This window comes from Hevea brasiliensis, chromosome 5 (genome assembly GCF_030052815.1).
Source record: "Hevea brasiliensis isolate MT/VB/25A 57/8 chromosome 5, ASM3005281v1, whole genome shotgun sequence".
NCBI lineage: Eukaryota > Viridiplantae > Streptophyta > Magnoliopsida > Malpighiales > Euphorbiaceae > Hevea > Hevea brasiliensis.
In genome coordinates, this window is record NC_079497.1 from 7,512,345 (window position 1) to 7,530,383 (window position 18,039).

Below are 18,039 nucleotides of genomic sequence, written 5' to 3' on the forward strand. Positions count from 1 at the left end.
TACACAACCGATCAATAAGAGAAAAGATCAAATTGGCAAGCCTTTCCAAAATGCAAAACTAAGCCTAAAAATCGGCTGGCCAAAAGAACCTTAAAAACGCCATAACAGAGCTATCAACAGCGATCTTTATAGGGGGCATACAAGACAGAGCTTCCACAGCATCCTAATCTGATATGCAACAAACAAAGCGATTGGCTTCCATCAGACAACAACCAACCTTTGATTTTCAAAGAAAATTGTCCTATCATGTGAACTTCAAGATTGGCAATCCAAAATCATAATAAAAAAGTACATACAGCCCCACTAGAATTAGGGAGAACAAGACCCACACTCAAATTTTGAGAAAGACTACGACATAAACACTTGGATTAATAGCCGGAAGGCAACGTTATCTGACTATTCCATCCTGCTATTCCATTATCTAGCTCTCCGTAGCATCAGTTCTTGATGAAAAAAAAAATCTGTGGATAGAAAGCACGTGACTAAGTTGGTGGCACTTGCCGTCTAATTTGACAGCCGATGGCAGTTTCATGCTGAAATAATAATAATAATAATAAATTAATGAATTGCAGCAAATGCCATTCACAGCTTACATAAAACCATATTATTGTTATTTTAAAAAAAAAACCTTTACTTGCTATATAATTTTTAAAGATAAAATCACAGCCTTTTCATAATATTTATTTTTAATATTCTAAATTTCATTGAACTTTAACATTTTAATATCTTATATTATTAATTGAATATTTATAAAAATAAAAAAAAATTTATATTGCTTTTTAATTAAAAATAAAAAAAACATAGTTTATCACTCAATTTTATTAATTATTTAAAAAGTTATAATAAAAAACAAAGATATATATGTAATTTTATTGAATGAAATACACTTTTCTAGAGAAAATAACATGGAAAAATAAATTTTATTTTTGTTCCCCACATTATTTTCCTGCCATTATCAAATGAAAAATGTTAATCTCAATTTCTTTTTCATTGCTTTTTTTTTTCTCTTTTTTCACATATCTAAACAATGTGTTATTGAATTTTTCCTATTTTTCCCACTTTATTTTATGATTCACAATATTCTATATATATTATCTGTCAAAAATCATCACTCTTGCCCTCACTCTCTCCTCCACCTTATTTGCAGCTTTTTAACTTTCATCTTTAGATCACATAGAACAATGTTGAAGGCCGTTGCTGTTATTACCAGCAGTGAGGGCATTAGCGGGAAAATCTTCTTCACCCAAGAAGGAGATGGTATTTCAACACTCTTATCAGTTGGACCTGGAATTTGAATTGCTAATTTCCTGTATGGATAATCTTCTTCAATTCATTTTTCATCAGGTCCAACCACCGTAACTGGAAGTGTTTCTGGCCTTAAGCCGGGGCTTCATGGTTTCCATGTTCATACCTTTGGAGACACAACAAATGGCTGCTTGTCGACTGGTATTGTTAACTGGCAGGGAAAATTTTCTTCTCTACATGCTTATTGCTCAGTTGACTAAATCTGCTTCCATTTATGTGAAATTCTCCATGCTCAACTTTTGCAGGGCTACATTTCAACCCTGCTAGCAAAGATCACGGTGGCCCTGAGGATGAGAATCGTCATGCTGGTGATCTGGGAAATGTCAATGTTGGTGATGATGGTATGCGTTGCTTTCTTTCTTTAATATTTCCTAACAGTGTTTGATACTTAATTTCTGGATCATTAACACTTGTGTTTATTGTGTGGTCCAGGCACTGCTAATTTCACAATTGTTGACAAGCATATTCCTCTTTCTGGCCCACATTCCATTGCAGGAAGGTCAGTTGTTTTTCACGAAGGTCGTGATGATCTTGGCAAGGGTAAGCTTTGAATTCTCAGCCTTATCAAATTTCTACTTAACCATGATTGCCAATTTTATCAACAAGACTTATGTTTCTGCATTTTAGACATTTATTATAGCAAGAAATGCCATGACTCATTTGAATTCTACATCCAGGGGGACATGAACTCAGCAAAATCACTGGAAATGCTGGTGACAGAATAGCATGTGGTAAATTATTAAACTTCAGAGAATTTTTGTTTGTGTCTAGAAAATCATTGTCAATTGAAAAAAAGAATCCGATTTCTCATAATTTGAGCTGATCTTTTTCTTCACCATCTACGTATGTGAGCAGATTTCTGTTTGTTCAATCGTCTTTGTGCAGGTATCATTGGTTTGCAAGAATAGGTTGATTCTCCAGAGAACCATAATAAGAGAAAGGCAGCTGAATAATTGTGTATTTGCTAGCTGGACAAAATGTTACAAGACCTTCACTCATTTTGAATAAAATTAAGAACAAATCGTACTATGCTTTTTGCTGGTTTGATTTTGTGTGATGCAAAATTTTGTATGCTTTGTTTGATCTCATAAATTTAAGCTTCCTCTTGGTTTGCTTCAAATTTTCTGTGGAGATTTTGTTCTCTTTTTGCTCAACGATTTGAACTGACTTGAGATTTCCAAAATTCTGGTAAAATTTGAAAGCTTACTGATCCTGTCTCTTGAAAAATTATAAAATAAAATCGAATTATGTATAATAGTTTCATTTTAATAGTTAATTGTGATAAATTTTACGTAGGTCTCACCATTATCAATAATTATAATTAAACCACTATCTCTTACTCTAATTGACTTAAAATTTTCAAAATTTCGAAACTTACTAAACTTTTTCTCTCTCTCGATTTCTCGACTTAAACCCAAAAATCAAGAAACTCAATTTCTTTATTTTCTTTATTTTTTTTACTAAATTGAGTTTAAATTTAAAATTTTTAACTTAGTTAGACAAAACGTTGAAAATAAATTAAATTGAATTTCTCTAATAAATACAAGGTTGAAATTGAGTGTTAAACTGATAATCATATGTCTATGAATTCTCTACATTAAGTTTAATTATAAATTTTGCATCATTTAAAGTTTCTTACTGATAAATTATGGGTCTAATCACAGATTTGTGTGAACATAAATTCACTTTCATCCATTAATATATTGTGGAATTGATAAAAATAATGGAATATAAATTTATATGAACATGAATTAATTTTCATCCATCAATAATATGTTCTGATATTAACAAAAATTTACCAATATTCCTTCCAGATGGATTAACATAAACCTAATTTTGCTATTTTTACTTGATTTAGATTTATAGAATATTAGGCCACAACTAATAAGTAACAAGATTTTTTTTCTAATCTGATTTGATCTAATAGTTAAAGACGAATCACTTACTTGACAGATTCAGATTTGAGTATCTACGACTTTAATAACCTATTAAAAAAATACTTTAAAAGTTTAAAAATGGTACAAATTATAGGTATAATACTTTTTATATAACATTAAAATTTTACTAGCTAAATGTAATATAAGCCTAAACCCCAAATATATAACTAATAGAATATTTATACTAATTAAATGATGATAAGTGCACTTAACTCGATAGTAATTTTTAATATTTTTTGACTTTATAATTTTTTTACTAGCCTAATATGATAATTGTTAAAATAAAATCTGCTTTTAATAAGAAAATTTTTCCCATTTTTCAATACAATTAATTAAACAACCAAGTAATAAAATAAACACAATCTCAATAAAAAGGAAACATAAATTCTTAAAACATAGAAAAAAAAAGTACTAACACATATCAAAAAAATATATTTAGACTCCACTTATTTAGTGGAAAATAATTTGTATTCTGAAAATACTTTTCATAGAAATTAATTTTAAAGAAAATATTTTTCATGAAATATTTTTTATTATTTAATTGTAATATTAAATTATTGATTTTGTGTTTTATATTATATATGTATAAGTATTTTGAGATCGTACTAAGACTAAGACTGTTAAAATAAAAAAAATGACTAGCTCTTTTAAAAAGAGAAAATTATTTTCCTTAAAAATTGTTTGGTTTTCACTTTAACCAATAAAATATTTTTAATCGACTAATTTTCTATAGTATTTCAAATGTTAAAAATATAAAAAATATTTTCTATATTTTTATAAAATAAACGGAGTCATAATTATTATTAAAATAAAAATTAAAACAAAAGAATCCCAAATAAAAGGAAAAAGTGAAGAAAATTGGATAGAGGAGGAAGAAATTTTACGTGTGCAAAATTTGCAAACTTCACCATCTTTGTTTTGCTATTTTTTATCATTATTATTCGTTCTAAAATTAAAATATCAACAAGAAAAATAAAGATTTGAAAAAGGGTACTTTAATTAAATATTAAAAAAATATACAAAGTTTACAAACATCACAACATTGTTTTGTTATTTTTATTATTATTATTTTAAAATAATAAATTATAAAATATGATTTAACATATATAAAATATCGAAAAGCACAATAAAGATTAAAAAAAAAGTAAAATTCAATGATTTTAATTAAATATTAAAAATATACAAAAATTCCAAACATCTCAAATTTTTGTTTTGTTATTCTCATCATTATTATAAATGATTACTTATAAAATATAGTAAATTATAAAATATGATAAAAATAATGATTTAGAAAAGGATAAGTTTCAATTATATCATACCATTCGATTTGTTATCTTTATCATTGTTATAAATCATTACTAATTTATTTTAAAATAATAAATTATAAAATGTGGTTTAATTTTTTTAAAATATCGAAAAGAAAGATAAAGATTTAGAAGAGAGTAAGATTTAATTAATTTTAGTTAAATATTAAAAACATACATCACAATATTTGTTTGTCATTTTTATGATTTTTATAAAATATTTCTAATTTATTCTAAAATAGAAAATTATAAAATATGATTTTCTTTATTTAAAATATTAAAAAGAAAATAAAGATTTAGAAAATGGTAAGATTCAAATATTTTTAATTAAATAATAAAAATATGGCAAACATCACAACATTTGTTTTGTTATTTTTATCATTATTATAAATAATTTCTAATGCATTCTAGAATAGTAAATTATAAAATATGATTTAATTTATTTAAAATATCGAAAAGAATGATAAAGATTTAGAAAAGAGTAAGATTTAACTAATTTTAGTTAAATATTAAAAATATACAAAGTTTGCATACATCACAATATTTGTTTGTCATTTTTATGATTTTTATAAAATATTTCTAATTTGTTCTAAAATAGCAAATTATAAAATATGATTTTCTTTATTTAAAATATTAAAAAGAAAATAAAGATTTAGAAAATGGTAAGATTCAAATATTTTTAATTAAATAATAAAAATATGGCAAACATCACAACATTTGTTTTGTTATTTTTATCATTATTATAAATAATTACTAATGCATTCTAGAATAGTAAATTATAAAATATGATTTAATTTATTTAAAATGTCAAAAAGAAAGATAAAGATTTAGAAGAGAGTAAGATTTAACTAATTTTAGTTAAATATTAAAAATATACAAAGTTTGCATACATCACAATATTTGTTTGTCATTTTTATGATTTTTATAAAATATTTCTAATTTATTCTAAAATAGCAAATTATAAAATATGATTTTCTTTATTTAAAATATTAAAAAGAAAATAAAGATTTAGAAAATGGTAAGATTCAAATATTTTTAATTAAATAATAAAAATATGGCAAACATCACAACATTTGTTTTGTTATTTTTATCATTATTATAAATAATTACTAATGCATTCTAGAATAGTAAATTATAAAATATGATTTAATTTATTTAAAATGTCAAAAAGAAAGATAAAGATTTAGAAGAGAGTAAGATTTAACTAATTTTAGTTAAATATTAAAAATATACAAAGTTTGCATACATCACAATATTTGTTTGTCATTTTTATGATTTTTATAAAATATTTCTAATTTATTCTAAAATAGCAAATTATAAAATATGATTTTCTTTATTTAAAATATTAAAAAGAAAATAAAGATTTAGAAAATGGTAAGATTCAAATATTTTTAATTAAATAATAAAAATATGGCAAACATCACAACATTTGTTTTGTTATTTTTATCATTATTATAAATAATTACTAATGCATTCTAGAATAGTAAATTATAAATATGATTACTTTATTTAAAATATCAAAAGAAAAAATAAAGTTTTAGAAAAGAGTAAAATTCAATTAATTTTTAATTAAATATTAAAAATATGTAAAGTTTGCAAACATCACAACATTTGTTTTTGCTATTTTTATCATTATTATAGACTATTACTAATTCATTCTAAAATAAAACATTTTACTTTGTTTAAAATATCTAAAAGAAAATTAAAGATTTAGATAAGGGTAAGATTCAATTATATTAGAAGTATGCAAAGTTTACAAATGTCACAACATTTGTTTTGTTATTTTTATCATTATTATAAATCATGTCTAATTCATTCTAAAATGATAATTTATAAAATATAATTTTCTTTGTTTAAAGTATCAAAAAAATTCCAGGAGAGGTTTTAACAAGTCAACATCGGTTGGTGGTCTTTGATGTCAAGTTTAGGAACAATTCAAGTAAGGTCAGAAGAAATAGTGTAGCTCGAACAAAGTGGTGGGAGTTCAAAGGAGTAAAGCAAGTGAAGTTCAAAAATGAGCTTCTCGAGTCCGAAGTATGGAAGCTGAATATGGAGACCAATGATATGTGGATACAGATGGTATTAAAGATTAGAGAAGTAGCTATAAAAGTACTTGGAGAGTCTAAAGGACATGGACCACCCTCAAAAGAGAGATGGTGGTGGAATGAAGAAGTACAAAAGGCAGTGAAGATATAAGAAATTACCTAAATGTAATAATAATGAGGCATATGAACAGTACAAGATAGCAAAGAAAGAGGTAAAAAAAGCAGTTAGTCAAGTAAGAGCACAGGCCTTTGAAAAGTTATATGAAAAACTTAAAACTAAAAAAGGGGAGAAAGATATTTATAGATTAGCAAGGAGGAGAGAAAGGAAATGTTAAGATCTCAATCAAGTCAGGTGCATTAAGGATAAAGAAGAAAAAATATTGGTGAAAGATGAGGAAATTAAAGAAAGATGGAAAAATTATTTTAATGATCTCTTTAACAATAGTCAAAATGGTAATAGCGTGTATATAGATTATAGAACAATAGAAAAGAATGTGAATTATACTAGAAGGATTAGATCTTTAGAAGTAAAGGAAGCACTTAAGAGAATGAAAGTGGGTAAAGCCTGTGGACCCGATGAAATACCAATTGAAGTGTGGAAGTGTTTGAGAGATATGAGAGGGGCATGGTTAACTAAATTATTTAATAAGATTCTAAACTCAAAGAAAATGTCTGATGAATGGAGGAGGAGTATCTTAGTATCTATTTTTAAAAATAAGGGAGGCATACAGAGTTGCTCGAACTATAGGGGAATTAAACTCATGAGCCATACTATGAAGTTGTGGGAGAGAGTTGTGGAGCATCGACTACGTCATAATACTTCTATCTCTTTCAATCAATTTGGTTTCATGCCCGGTCGTTCAACTATGGAAGCGATTTTTCTCATTAGAAGCTTGATGGAGAAATATAGAGATGTGAAGAAAGATCTACACATGGTTTTTATTGATTTGGAGAACGCTTATGATAGTGTTCCAAGAGATATCTTATGGAATGTGTTAGAACAAAAAATGGTATCTATTAGGTACATACAAGTGTTGAAAGATATGTATGAAGGAGCAACTACTATTGTGCGCACGGTGGGAAGGGATACAAGAGATTTTCCGATCTCAATTGGATTACACCAAGGATCAGCCATAAGCCCTTACCTTTTTACATTAGTTTTAGAGGAATTGACGAAACATATACAAGAGAGTATTCCTTGGTGCATGATGTTTGCGAATGATATTGTTCTGATAGATGAGATACGAGAAATAGTTAATAGAAAGCTAGAGCTTTGGAGAAGTGCTCTAGAGTCAAAGGGTTTTAAGTTAAGTAGAATGAAGACAGAATACATGCATTGCAAGTTCAGTGAAGGCCAAACTGGTGATAGGGAATGAGTTAGTTTGAATGGAGTGGTACTGTCCCAAAGTAATCACTTTAAATATCTAGGCTCAGTCCTTCAAGTAGATGGGGGATGTGAGGAGGATGTTAGTCATAGGATTAAAGCCGGATGGTTGAAGTGGAGACGTGCCACTGGAGTTTTATGTGATCGTAAGATTCCCAAAAAGTTGAAAGGAAAATATTACCGTACAGCCATACAACCGGCTATGTTATATGGTAGTGAGTGTTGGGCACTGAAAGAGTCGTATGCGTCTAAGATAAGAGTTACAGAGATGAGAATATTAAGGTGGATGAGTGGTCATACTAGACTAGATAAAGTCCGTAATGAGAGTATTAGAGAAAAGGTAGGAGTGATGCCAATTGAAGATAAGTTGAGAGAAGGGAGATTGAGGTGGTTTGGTCATGTGAAGCGTAGACATATGGAGGCTCTAGTTAGACAAGTAGAGCACATTAGGTTAGAGGATAGAAAGAAAAAAAGGAGTAGACCTAAATTGACTTGGAGGAGAGTAGTACAACATGACCTAGAAGCATTACACATTTCTGAGGATTTAACTCAAAATCGTTTAGAGTGGAGAAAGCGAATCCATATAGCCGACCCCAAATTTTTGGGATAAAAGCTTAGTTGAGTTGAGTTGAGTAAAGTATCAAAAAAATATATAGAAAAGATAAGTTTCAATTATTTTTAATTAAATATTAATGAAATAAAAATATAATAAAATTAAATTTATCGACATCCTACAATAAATTTTGGAAAAAAAATAGCATATATTTAAAGACAATTTATTTACATTTGAACTATTATAAGCTCAAAATATAAAAATGTAATTTATATAAATGTTTTATTATATATATTAGATATTATATATATACATTAAACTTATACTTAAACAAAAATTTTTGTGTGACGAGATTCTTTCTAGATTTTTAACAAGAGAATTTTTTTCTCTAAAGTTTCTCAATTTTATAACTTGTTATCTAATCGAGTTTGGATTTTACACAAGCTTCCCTTACCTTTACACGAGCTTCCCTTACCTTTAAGGTAGGGGAAGGTTCTCCCTTTCGATGATCCATCCTTCAATCTAGGTGAGTGTTTCATTCTCCCCAAGCCCACTCCATATATATATGGTGTGGTTTTGGGTTGTTGATCTTGTGGTTCATCTGAGAGGACGATTTCATAGAAGATTCGCTAATTGATGATTGTTTGGCAGGAGCTAGCAGCCTGGTGCGGTGCAAATAAAATTAAAGTTTTATTTGTTTTATAGAAAATATTTTTTTAAATTTAATTTTTTAAATTTTTTGATATTTAAAAGTGTTTAAAAAAATTAATCAATAAAAAATATTTTTTTACTTAAAAAAATTAAATTAATTTTTTAAAAAATAACTTTTATTTTTTAAAATAAGAAATCATTTTTATTTTTTTACTTTTAAAAATTTTATTAAAATATAAATAAATTTATATATGAAATAAATAAATATTATTAATTTAATATTATAATTAAATAATAAAAAAATATTAAAAATTATTTTTTATATATAAATTATTTTTTATAAAATAAACAGAGACTAAGCCGGAGAGGTTTTAATTGGGTACGACACTTGGTACCTCGTGGGGTCTTGAGCATGTCTACTTTATTTGTGATTGACCCGTGATGCTGAAAGAGATTAAAATGAAATGTGGAGACTTGCCTTATGCAACCCCTATGGAGGTCGCTTTTGATAGCTCTGGCTGAAAAACTCTTGGGTGTTGTTTTGTGTGTTTCTGTAAAGACTTGTCAGTTTAATCTTGGTGGCAGGGCCTAAATCATTTTCCCTTATCGCCTGGCTTTATGGTTCCAGGGTTGAGAGATTGGCAACGCTGCTCCTTGGTAGTTCTTGCTTTATGGGTTTCTAGGGATAAGAAGTTGTAGACTCTGTATTGGGCTACTCGGCCTTTAATTGTTTTTTAGGCTATTTGAAGGCTGTATGTCTATTTTACTGTACCTTGTAATGCCCTCCGGGCTCCTCCGTTTGTAAATTCCTAGATTTGTTATGCAATGAAATTTGCAATTTAAAAAAAAAAAAATATTACCGTCCATCAAATATAAACAAATGAAGAGAGCAATTGTACCCGTGGGCTTAGATCGGATACAGCCTTAGCCTAATGCCCAAAAGACGAAGACCTGCACATTTTCGTCAAGGAGGAGATCACAGATAGGGGAGAGCAGAATTAACTGTGGCCAATTCACTTTTCGCACAGAGAGAGAGAGAGAGAGAGATGGGAAGAGAAGTGTCAGAGAGTTGCATTGATAGCCTACTCATGGAGATGGTGTCATCATACTGTAATCGCTTCGACGCCAAAAAACCTGAGCTTGCTGGCCGTCGGATCGAGGCTATTGGCTATCAGGTCGGCCACCAGCTAGCGGAACGGTACTACTCTCCTTTCCAATCCCCAAATTTTCAGCTTTAACTTTCTTTTTTTTTTTTATGAATATTAGTGATTTCTTATATTTTGTCTACATATTATATACAATTGCATTTGCTTTTGATCGTTTTCCGTTAATTTTGTTTATATCTTTAGCTTTTTAGACTGGATCCTCAAATCAGAATTATGTTGTTAGGTTAAAATTTCCATCTGTTTGGTTTCTGAGAAAATGTAGGGAAGAATAATAAGCTTCGATATTAAACAACCATCATCCTTTTTTTTATTATTATTATTATTTTAAATGATTAGTAGAGAGAACGTACAAAAAGGGTTTCCTTTTGTTAGGTATACCATGGAGCGGCCATGGTTTAGTGATCATCTGGAGGCAATAAAGTTCATCTGTAAAGACTTCTGGTCTGATGTCTTCAAGAAGCAGATAGACAACTTGAAGACAAATCATAGAGTAAGTTTTGGGATTTGTTTCTGGATAGAGCTTAAAATGTGCTTGCAGTGGATGAACAACTGGCTTCTGGATTGTCTTGTAGGGCACCTTTGTATTGCAAGATAGTAGGTTTCGTTGGCTTGCACAGATGCCAGTTGATCCGTCAATTGAAAATGTAGATTTATCACAAGATCCTTCTGCACTGGCTGAAAACAAGGCTACCCAAGCAATGAGCATGCATCTCTATTTCCCTTGCGGTATCATAAGAGGAGCTCTTTCAAACTTAGGAATTCCTTGTGCTGTTTCTGCTGACATATCCGATCTTCTAGCATGTGAGTAACTGGATTTTGAATGCTCTTTTTGTTTTTCCATTTTCTAGCTTGCGCAGTGCATCATATTGTGTATATGAACATTCAATTTGAAAATTTTTTTAAGCTATTAAAGTATCTTGTCACATAGGAGATCTTATTTGTTGGCATTTCATGCGTGTAAGGTCAGATATGCTTGTTCAATTTCTTGTTAAAAGGCATTTGGACTTCCTTCTCATTCACATCCACAATGGCATATGCTGCTGTAGTTCATTGTGCCTGTAAACATTTTTTATCTGGCCTTTACTCCAACAATGTTCTTTGATTTTTCCTTGTTTCTTGGTATGGTTTGCTCACCAGAATATGGTCCTCTTGTTCATAGCTGAACTTCTCCTAAAAAGGTTACCATGTCACATAATCATCTATCCTTTAGTTTCGTTCTTTCTTTTCATTTTTGCTGTCCTGGTTCCCTTTTTGCAATTTAGGTCCATAAACTTTTGAACAGTCAGAAGCTTGGCCAAATTCTTCAATCTCAAGTATTCTGTCATGATTTAGTCCACTAGGGCTGATCGGTATTCTCATTCCTTGAGTCTGTCAAGCGGCAACTTCGTCAGTATGTGATGTCAGTATTAGCTGCTTATAAAGGTTTTTTGTTGATTTGTTTTTGCAAACCCTTCATGGATTCTCTCTCCTTCAACATGTTCCCTTTACATTATGCTCTTCTTCATTTTAATTTAGTCAGATAATTTTGAATGAGCCTTTTATTTTGGGCAACTTTCAAGCTCCACTTTTTTTTAACCTACCATAATTTTGTAATGATGTGTTTAATCTAGTGTTCACCTGATAATATCTCATTCATTATGCAAAAATTCGGTATTCTGTAACTCCTGGTCCATGGGCCTTCCTTATTTTGGCCTAGTTGATAAGTTGAGTTCGAGTATCTTGCAATCCAACCCCTACCATATCTCTTACGGATTCTTTGTGCTTTCCTAATCCTAATTAAACAGTTATGTTTTGCTTTTGCTTTCCATTCTGGTAAATTGAATCTTCTTAGATATTTATGATTGACAGAAAATTTAGTCATCTTGTCACAATAATTTTGCTAGCTTTACTTCCATTGACATTTTAAAAAGCCATAGTTATAAATTTTATTCAATGTCTTTGTGCATTTATTTGCTTACAATTCACATGCAGTGATGCAATTTAACATGTGAACAGGTTCATTTGTGGTTCGTATAAAGGGTTGACGAGTGTATTACAACAAAATGTGGGATCAAAATTAGGCCTTGAAGCATGTGTGTCAACAAATTATTATTTTTTTTGTTTTACCCCAATTTCTTCCAGATGAAAATGAAGCTGATTTGAGAAGTGCTCAATGTCTATAAAGCATGTCCAAAGTCGTGGCAATGAAATATTTTTGGGAAAATTTATGTTGCATAGGCGGACTAGAATTTTAGTAGTTCAAGATATTGTTGATGACATGATTTTCTCGTTGGTGTTGGTGTTGGGTTGCCTGTGTGAGAAGGCCATGGTTGGATTTTGTCATGTATCTAACAATAAACCTAAATCAATGAGCTATTATTATGTAAAAAATTAATTTTTTATTACAATGTGAATACTTTGCATAATTGATAACTGAAAAACAATATTTATACTGATTATTTTGTAATTACTTTATTATTGTGTAATTTTTTAATTGTTTGTTTTATTAAAATATATTTTAATCAATAAAAATAATTTTTTAATATAAAATTTAAATCAGTGAACTATTTTGTTAATCAAATAAAATTATGAGGATTATATTATAATTTATTGTTAGTTTCTCAAATCCATTTTAATCATTTTAACTACAATCGTCACTACTAACGCACAATCAATGATTTCTTTCCCTTCCTCCTACAGGATTGTGCACAATCACCGATGAACATACAAATGGACTTTAATATGATATTATAGCCTTTTTAGAACTATAAAATATTAATTTTAAATTTTAATTGGAATTAAATAAAAAAAAATCATGCACAAAGACTAATTGCATGGTCTTAAAATGCCCAGGAATGGCAGAAATAAGTTTACTTGAAAAGGAGTGAGCGGAGTGCATAAATTGATTGAGAAGAGCTTGAAAGATCTTGTATCAAAAGAGAATCACCTTGATTCAATCATATTGTTAATTGAAGTAAACACTAGAACTTGAAGCTAAAGAGCGACAATATGATATATACAAAAAATAAGCCAATGGATGAGTGTTCTGCAAAACTGACAATGAAAAGAGACTAGTGGAGTTGATTGAAAAATCCATTAGAAATCTCTCTTCAAAGTATGATTTTGGGCTGCTGACAATTTCCCTCCAGAACTCATCCTGCAAAAACACTTGGAGACTGCAAGAATGGCCTGGGGGCCTGGATCTCCAAGAATTCAAAGGATTTGCCAGAAACCCAGAATGTCTAATGCTTCTTTTGCCCTGTCAGTGTCATTTGCTTCCTAATCACTGGTCAATTTGTCATAACGAAAATGCACATGCTCTCAATTGCATGGAAATCATATTTGTTGGATATGGATTTTATTGCAGGTTGAGGCCTTAGATATTACAATCTTGAATCCAGATTTGTGACAAAGCAGCAGAGGCTCTCCACCAGCCCCTCCTCTTATCGTTCAACCACAACTTCAAGGTGGAAACAACCACACCATTAGCATGCCTAGCCCCAAAGTTTCAGCCACCACCTGCACCTGTGGTGCAACCACAGCTATAAAACCAGAATCTTGAGGGATAAGTTGCAATTCCGGGGTGGCAACAAGCGTCCTAAGATAACTTACCACCCAATCAACCCATATAAAAGTACATCAGTCAGTACTGCGGAAAGATGATTGTAGCTTTGCTTCTGGGAAAAGATGATAGTCTCATGTGTGCATTGCCCTTTCTTTTAAGCATATGCTCTCAATTTTTTGTCAATCTAGTGATAAATGTTCTTCAATCACCACTATTATCATCACCGCTATTGATTAAGTGGGCCAAGCGAGGGAACGCAGGCTTCAACCTAACCCAGCCCATTCCATATCACAGTCTCTACCCTGAAAACCTTCTCTACCATCTTATTCTCATGCGCCATAAACTCCATTCCCCTGCTTTCCCTCCTCATTTTTTCTAGGAAAAGAAGCATAGAAATTAAATAGAGAGAGAGAGAGAGAGAGAAGAATGATTCGACGCAAACTTCCATGGAGACTCAAGAATGACGAATGAATCTGCTAGGCCATTGTATCAAGTTGAATGAGTCGCTTATTCCATCATCAACTTGTTCTTCGGACTTACAAATTTTTTTTGCATGATAAATCAATTACTTGATTATTGAACTGTTCTCAATGATGTCAAATACCAAAATTTTTGCATTATAAATATTAATTTAATATATTTTAATTATAAATTTTAAAATAATTAAATTATTTTTTAATAATATTTAAAATAATATTTTTTTCAAAAAATATTTTTTAAATTTTTCAATGATTATTGAATTACTCTCATGATAAATTAAGTATTTTCATATTTAATAAAATTTTAAAAAAATAAAAATAAATTATTTTTTAAAAAATAATTTAATCTTTTTAATAAATAAATATTTTCTGTTGTTTTTTTTTTAAATATTTCAATCATTAGAAAATACAATTTCCTTGATTATTTTATTTTAAGTATAAATAATTAATTTTTCCTAAAAGTTTTAGTCATTTTTCTTGTTTCGTGTCGTGGCTTCACCGAAAGCAAAAATCCAACAAAAGGTCGTCGTGGGCCACTGTTCCTTGCGAAGGGTCAAAAAAGCCTTACGCCATCTGACGAGTGAGTGACAACGCTAAGATTCTTGACAAAACCCCACAAACTGAGAATGCGAAGCTAAAGCCTTCCTGTCCTGACGTGGATACAACTAGGATAGCTCCCACCTTCCTCTTTCCCTTAGGTTAGACCGGGGTAGGCCGCAACAAGAAATTTATTTTTAGAGGAGTAAAAATTAAATATTAAATAAAATTTTAATTAAAAATATAAATATAAAATATTAAAATTAAATAATGTAAAAATATAAATAAAATTTTATATAAAAGTGCTGAAGTAGGAATAAAAATATAAATATTTAAGAAATAAATTAAAAAAATACTCTAAAATTTATAATTAAAATTTTAATATTTATATAGTGGATCTTAAAAAATTACAACCATCAGGTAGTTTTTTTTTTATTAATTTCAAGTTTCATTTGTTTTATAAAAAATGATTTATATATCTAAAAAATATATTTTCTATAAAAATATTTTTTATTATTTGATTGTAATGTTAAATTAATGATATTTATTTATTTTATATATGTATAAGTATGTTTACATTTTAATAAGATTTTTAAAATTTATAAAATGAAAAGTGTTTTTCTCTTCTAAAAATAGAAGTTATTTTCTTAAAAAAAGACTTAGTTTTCCTTTGATCAATAAAATATTTTTCGTCGATTAATTTTTCTTAGTACTCTCAAATATCAAAAAATATATGATATTTTTCCATGAAACAAACATAGTCTTAATAACTATATTTATATATTTATCAATATCATATTGCTCTGTCATTTCTTATAAGGTATTGACATTGCATCACTGTTTCACTATATCAAATTCTCCTGCACCTAAGATGGTTTAAATTTAAAATCACATCAATTTAATTTATTTTAAGATTCATACAATAACAAATATAGAATAATATTTTTAAAAAATGTTTTAAATTAAAATTTTTTATTTATATTAAATTCATTTTAAATTTTATATTTAATATATAATATATTAAATAATGAAATTCATTTATAAATGAATTCTATCGTAGAAATAAATTTCACTATGAAATTATTTAAACAGGCCTAAATTAAAGATTCATCTTACACTAATGAATATACAGGGAATATCTCTAAATGTGGCAATGCTATTATTTATAGGTTAAGATTTAAATTGGCTACTTTACATAAGGGATAACTTGATAATAATGTGCTATTTAAATTTCAAATTTTAAATATTAGTTAAAATATAAAAAAATTTAATGATATTAGAATCCTTTAAAATACAAAGTCAAGAATTTAAATCTCAGTCAATTGTATAAAAAAAGAAAAAATATATATTTTTTATTATATATTATTTTTTATTAATTTTATAATACCTCTTACCAGTTTACAATGTAGCCGAGCAAGGCATGTCACACTCGGTGCCAGAGCGCCCTATCTTATCTTACTTTATTTCTTTAATAATTTGTTACTGTTATATTTTAATATCAATTATTTTTCAAATAAAAAACCAGTGGAGTTTCCCTTATTTTATTTTTACTTAACGTATTTCACTATCACCTGCTTGAAAAATTCAACATAATACTTTACAATAAAAATCTCGTCATTTATAATATCATCAATATATTTCAATTCTGTATTCAAATCCATACACTTTCCATTCATACTCAATTCATATGTAGAAATTCTCAAATTACATAAATTTACGTGATTTATAATTTAATTACATATTAACTAACCGATTTATTAATTTACAACACATAAATATTAATTACAATTTCTTAGTTTACATTACAACATACGAAATATTTTTACATACAAAATAGATAATGTGATCTACATGGGCCATAACTACATGTATTGCTGAGGATGTAACAACCTTAAATACTTCTGACACTTCTGCAGATCTGGACTCCAAAATCTCAGTCTAATATCCTCTGGACTTTATCTTCAGTACCTGTGCGAGGAAACAAATCCATCGCGCTAAGCATTACTGCTTAGTGGTGCAATAATATGACAAATAAAATAATATACAAATAAAGAAAGAAATGGATTATACTTTGAATACTCTGGAATTTAATCTAATTTAATATAATACTTCTACTGTCAACTATCTTTCGTTCTAATTTATTCCTCTTAAGAAGCAATTTATTCCTAAATTCACAGTAGTAATATAACTATATCTCTTTTGCAAATCTTTTTATCATTTTATTCAATACTTTCTAAGTTATCATAGATTATTTCATAATAATTAAATTTTAATATCGTTCAAATTCATTTCAATTCTTTCTACTAAATAACTAATCTAATTTATTTTAAATATTCTTACTTTTTTATTTAATTGCTAATATTTTTAGTTGCTATTATTCTTAACTCATTTCAATAAATTTCACTGCCCAAGTAACCTATGACAGGCTGACTAAACTGGATAACGGGTCGTCAGTACTGGATACTACGGTGCCTCGAGTCGTCATACCATGAGACGTGAAATGATGAACGTCAATCACGTATGCAGTCAGAATGGCTAAAAAGCCATGATAACATATAATCGGGCATAAAAGCCATGAGTGCAGGCATAAAGTCATGAATACAGGCATAAAGCTTTACACAGTACTGCTAAAATAATACTCTATTAGCATGCTAATCTATCCAATCTGACACACGTGTCTAAGCAATACATGGGCACGTTAGTACCATTAAAAGTTATTATGTTTTATTATTTCATTATTTTATTATAAGCTCCAATAATAATTTATAATATTTCAATTCTATTCCTAACAGAAGTATAAATTTCTAAAATACAATTCTACATAATTTATGCATTCATTATAATTTATACATTCATTTGATCATTCATGTGATTGCAATTCACATCAATTATCCTTTTATATTATTGTACTCAAAGTACTTTTCATTTCTACAATAATGAGAACAATGTCTCATTCATATACTAACATGATCCATTTATTAATTACACTATTTATATAACTTATAATTTGCAAATTAAGTTTTGGTCATTTGCATTAACATTATTGAGGTTACTATTCGCTTGACCATTTGACTATTTCCCTTCAAAGGTTGACTTTTGAATTCATAATAGATTTGTTAAACCTAAGTTCACCA

The 18,039-nt window shown here is 28.5% G+C and overlaps 2 protein-coding genes across 5 annotated transcripts; both read left to right on the plus strand.

The window, feature by feature from the left end:
• The first annotated feature begins 1,093 nt into the window (after positions 1-1,093).
• Positions 1,094-2,338, plus strand: LOC110656904 (superoxide dismutase [Cu-Zn]). 2 transcript variants are annotated; one of them, XM_058146794.1, is made up of 6 exons: positions 1,094-1,257; positions 1,345-1,463; positions 1,550-1,646; positions 1,738-1,845; positions 1,983-2,036; positions 2,191-2,338. In XM_058146794.1, the coding sequence occupies exons 1-6, from the start codon at positions 1,182-1,184 to the stop codon at positions 2,211-2,213; spliced, it is 477 nt and encodes a 158-aa protein (XP_058002777.1). In that variant the 5' UTR covers positions 1,094-1,181; the 3' UTR covers positions 2,214-2,338. The 2 variants fall into 2 exon arrangements, with proteins under 2 accessions (XP_058002777.1, XP_021669574.1); XM_021813882.2 differs by having other exon boundaries at positions 1,096-1,257; positions 1,345-1,446; positions 1,551-1,646.
• Positions 2,339-9,572: 7,234 nt separating this feature from the next.
• LOC110656905 (uncharacterized) lies at positions 9,573-12,732 on the plus strand. Of its 3 annotated transcripts, none has more exons than XM_021813883.2 (4): positions 9,573-10,377; positions 10,682-10,835; positions 10,918-11,146; positions 12,341-12,732. In XM_021813883.2, the coding sequence occupies exons 1-4, from the start codon at positions 10,226-10,228 to the stop codon at positions 12,367-12,369; spliced, it is 564 nt and encodes a 187-aa protein (XP_021669575.2). In that variant the 5' UTR covers positions 9,573-10,225; the 3' UTR covers positions 12,370-12,732. The 3 variants fall into 3 exon arrangements, with proteins under 3 accessions (XP_021669575.2, XP_021669576.2, XP_021669577.2); XM_021813884.2 differs by having other exon boundaries at positions 10,685-10,835; XM_021813885.2 differs by having other exon boundaries at positions 9,584-10,377; positions 10,718-10,835.
• Positions 12,733-18,039: the final 5,307 nt, after the last annotated feature.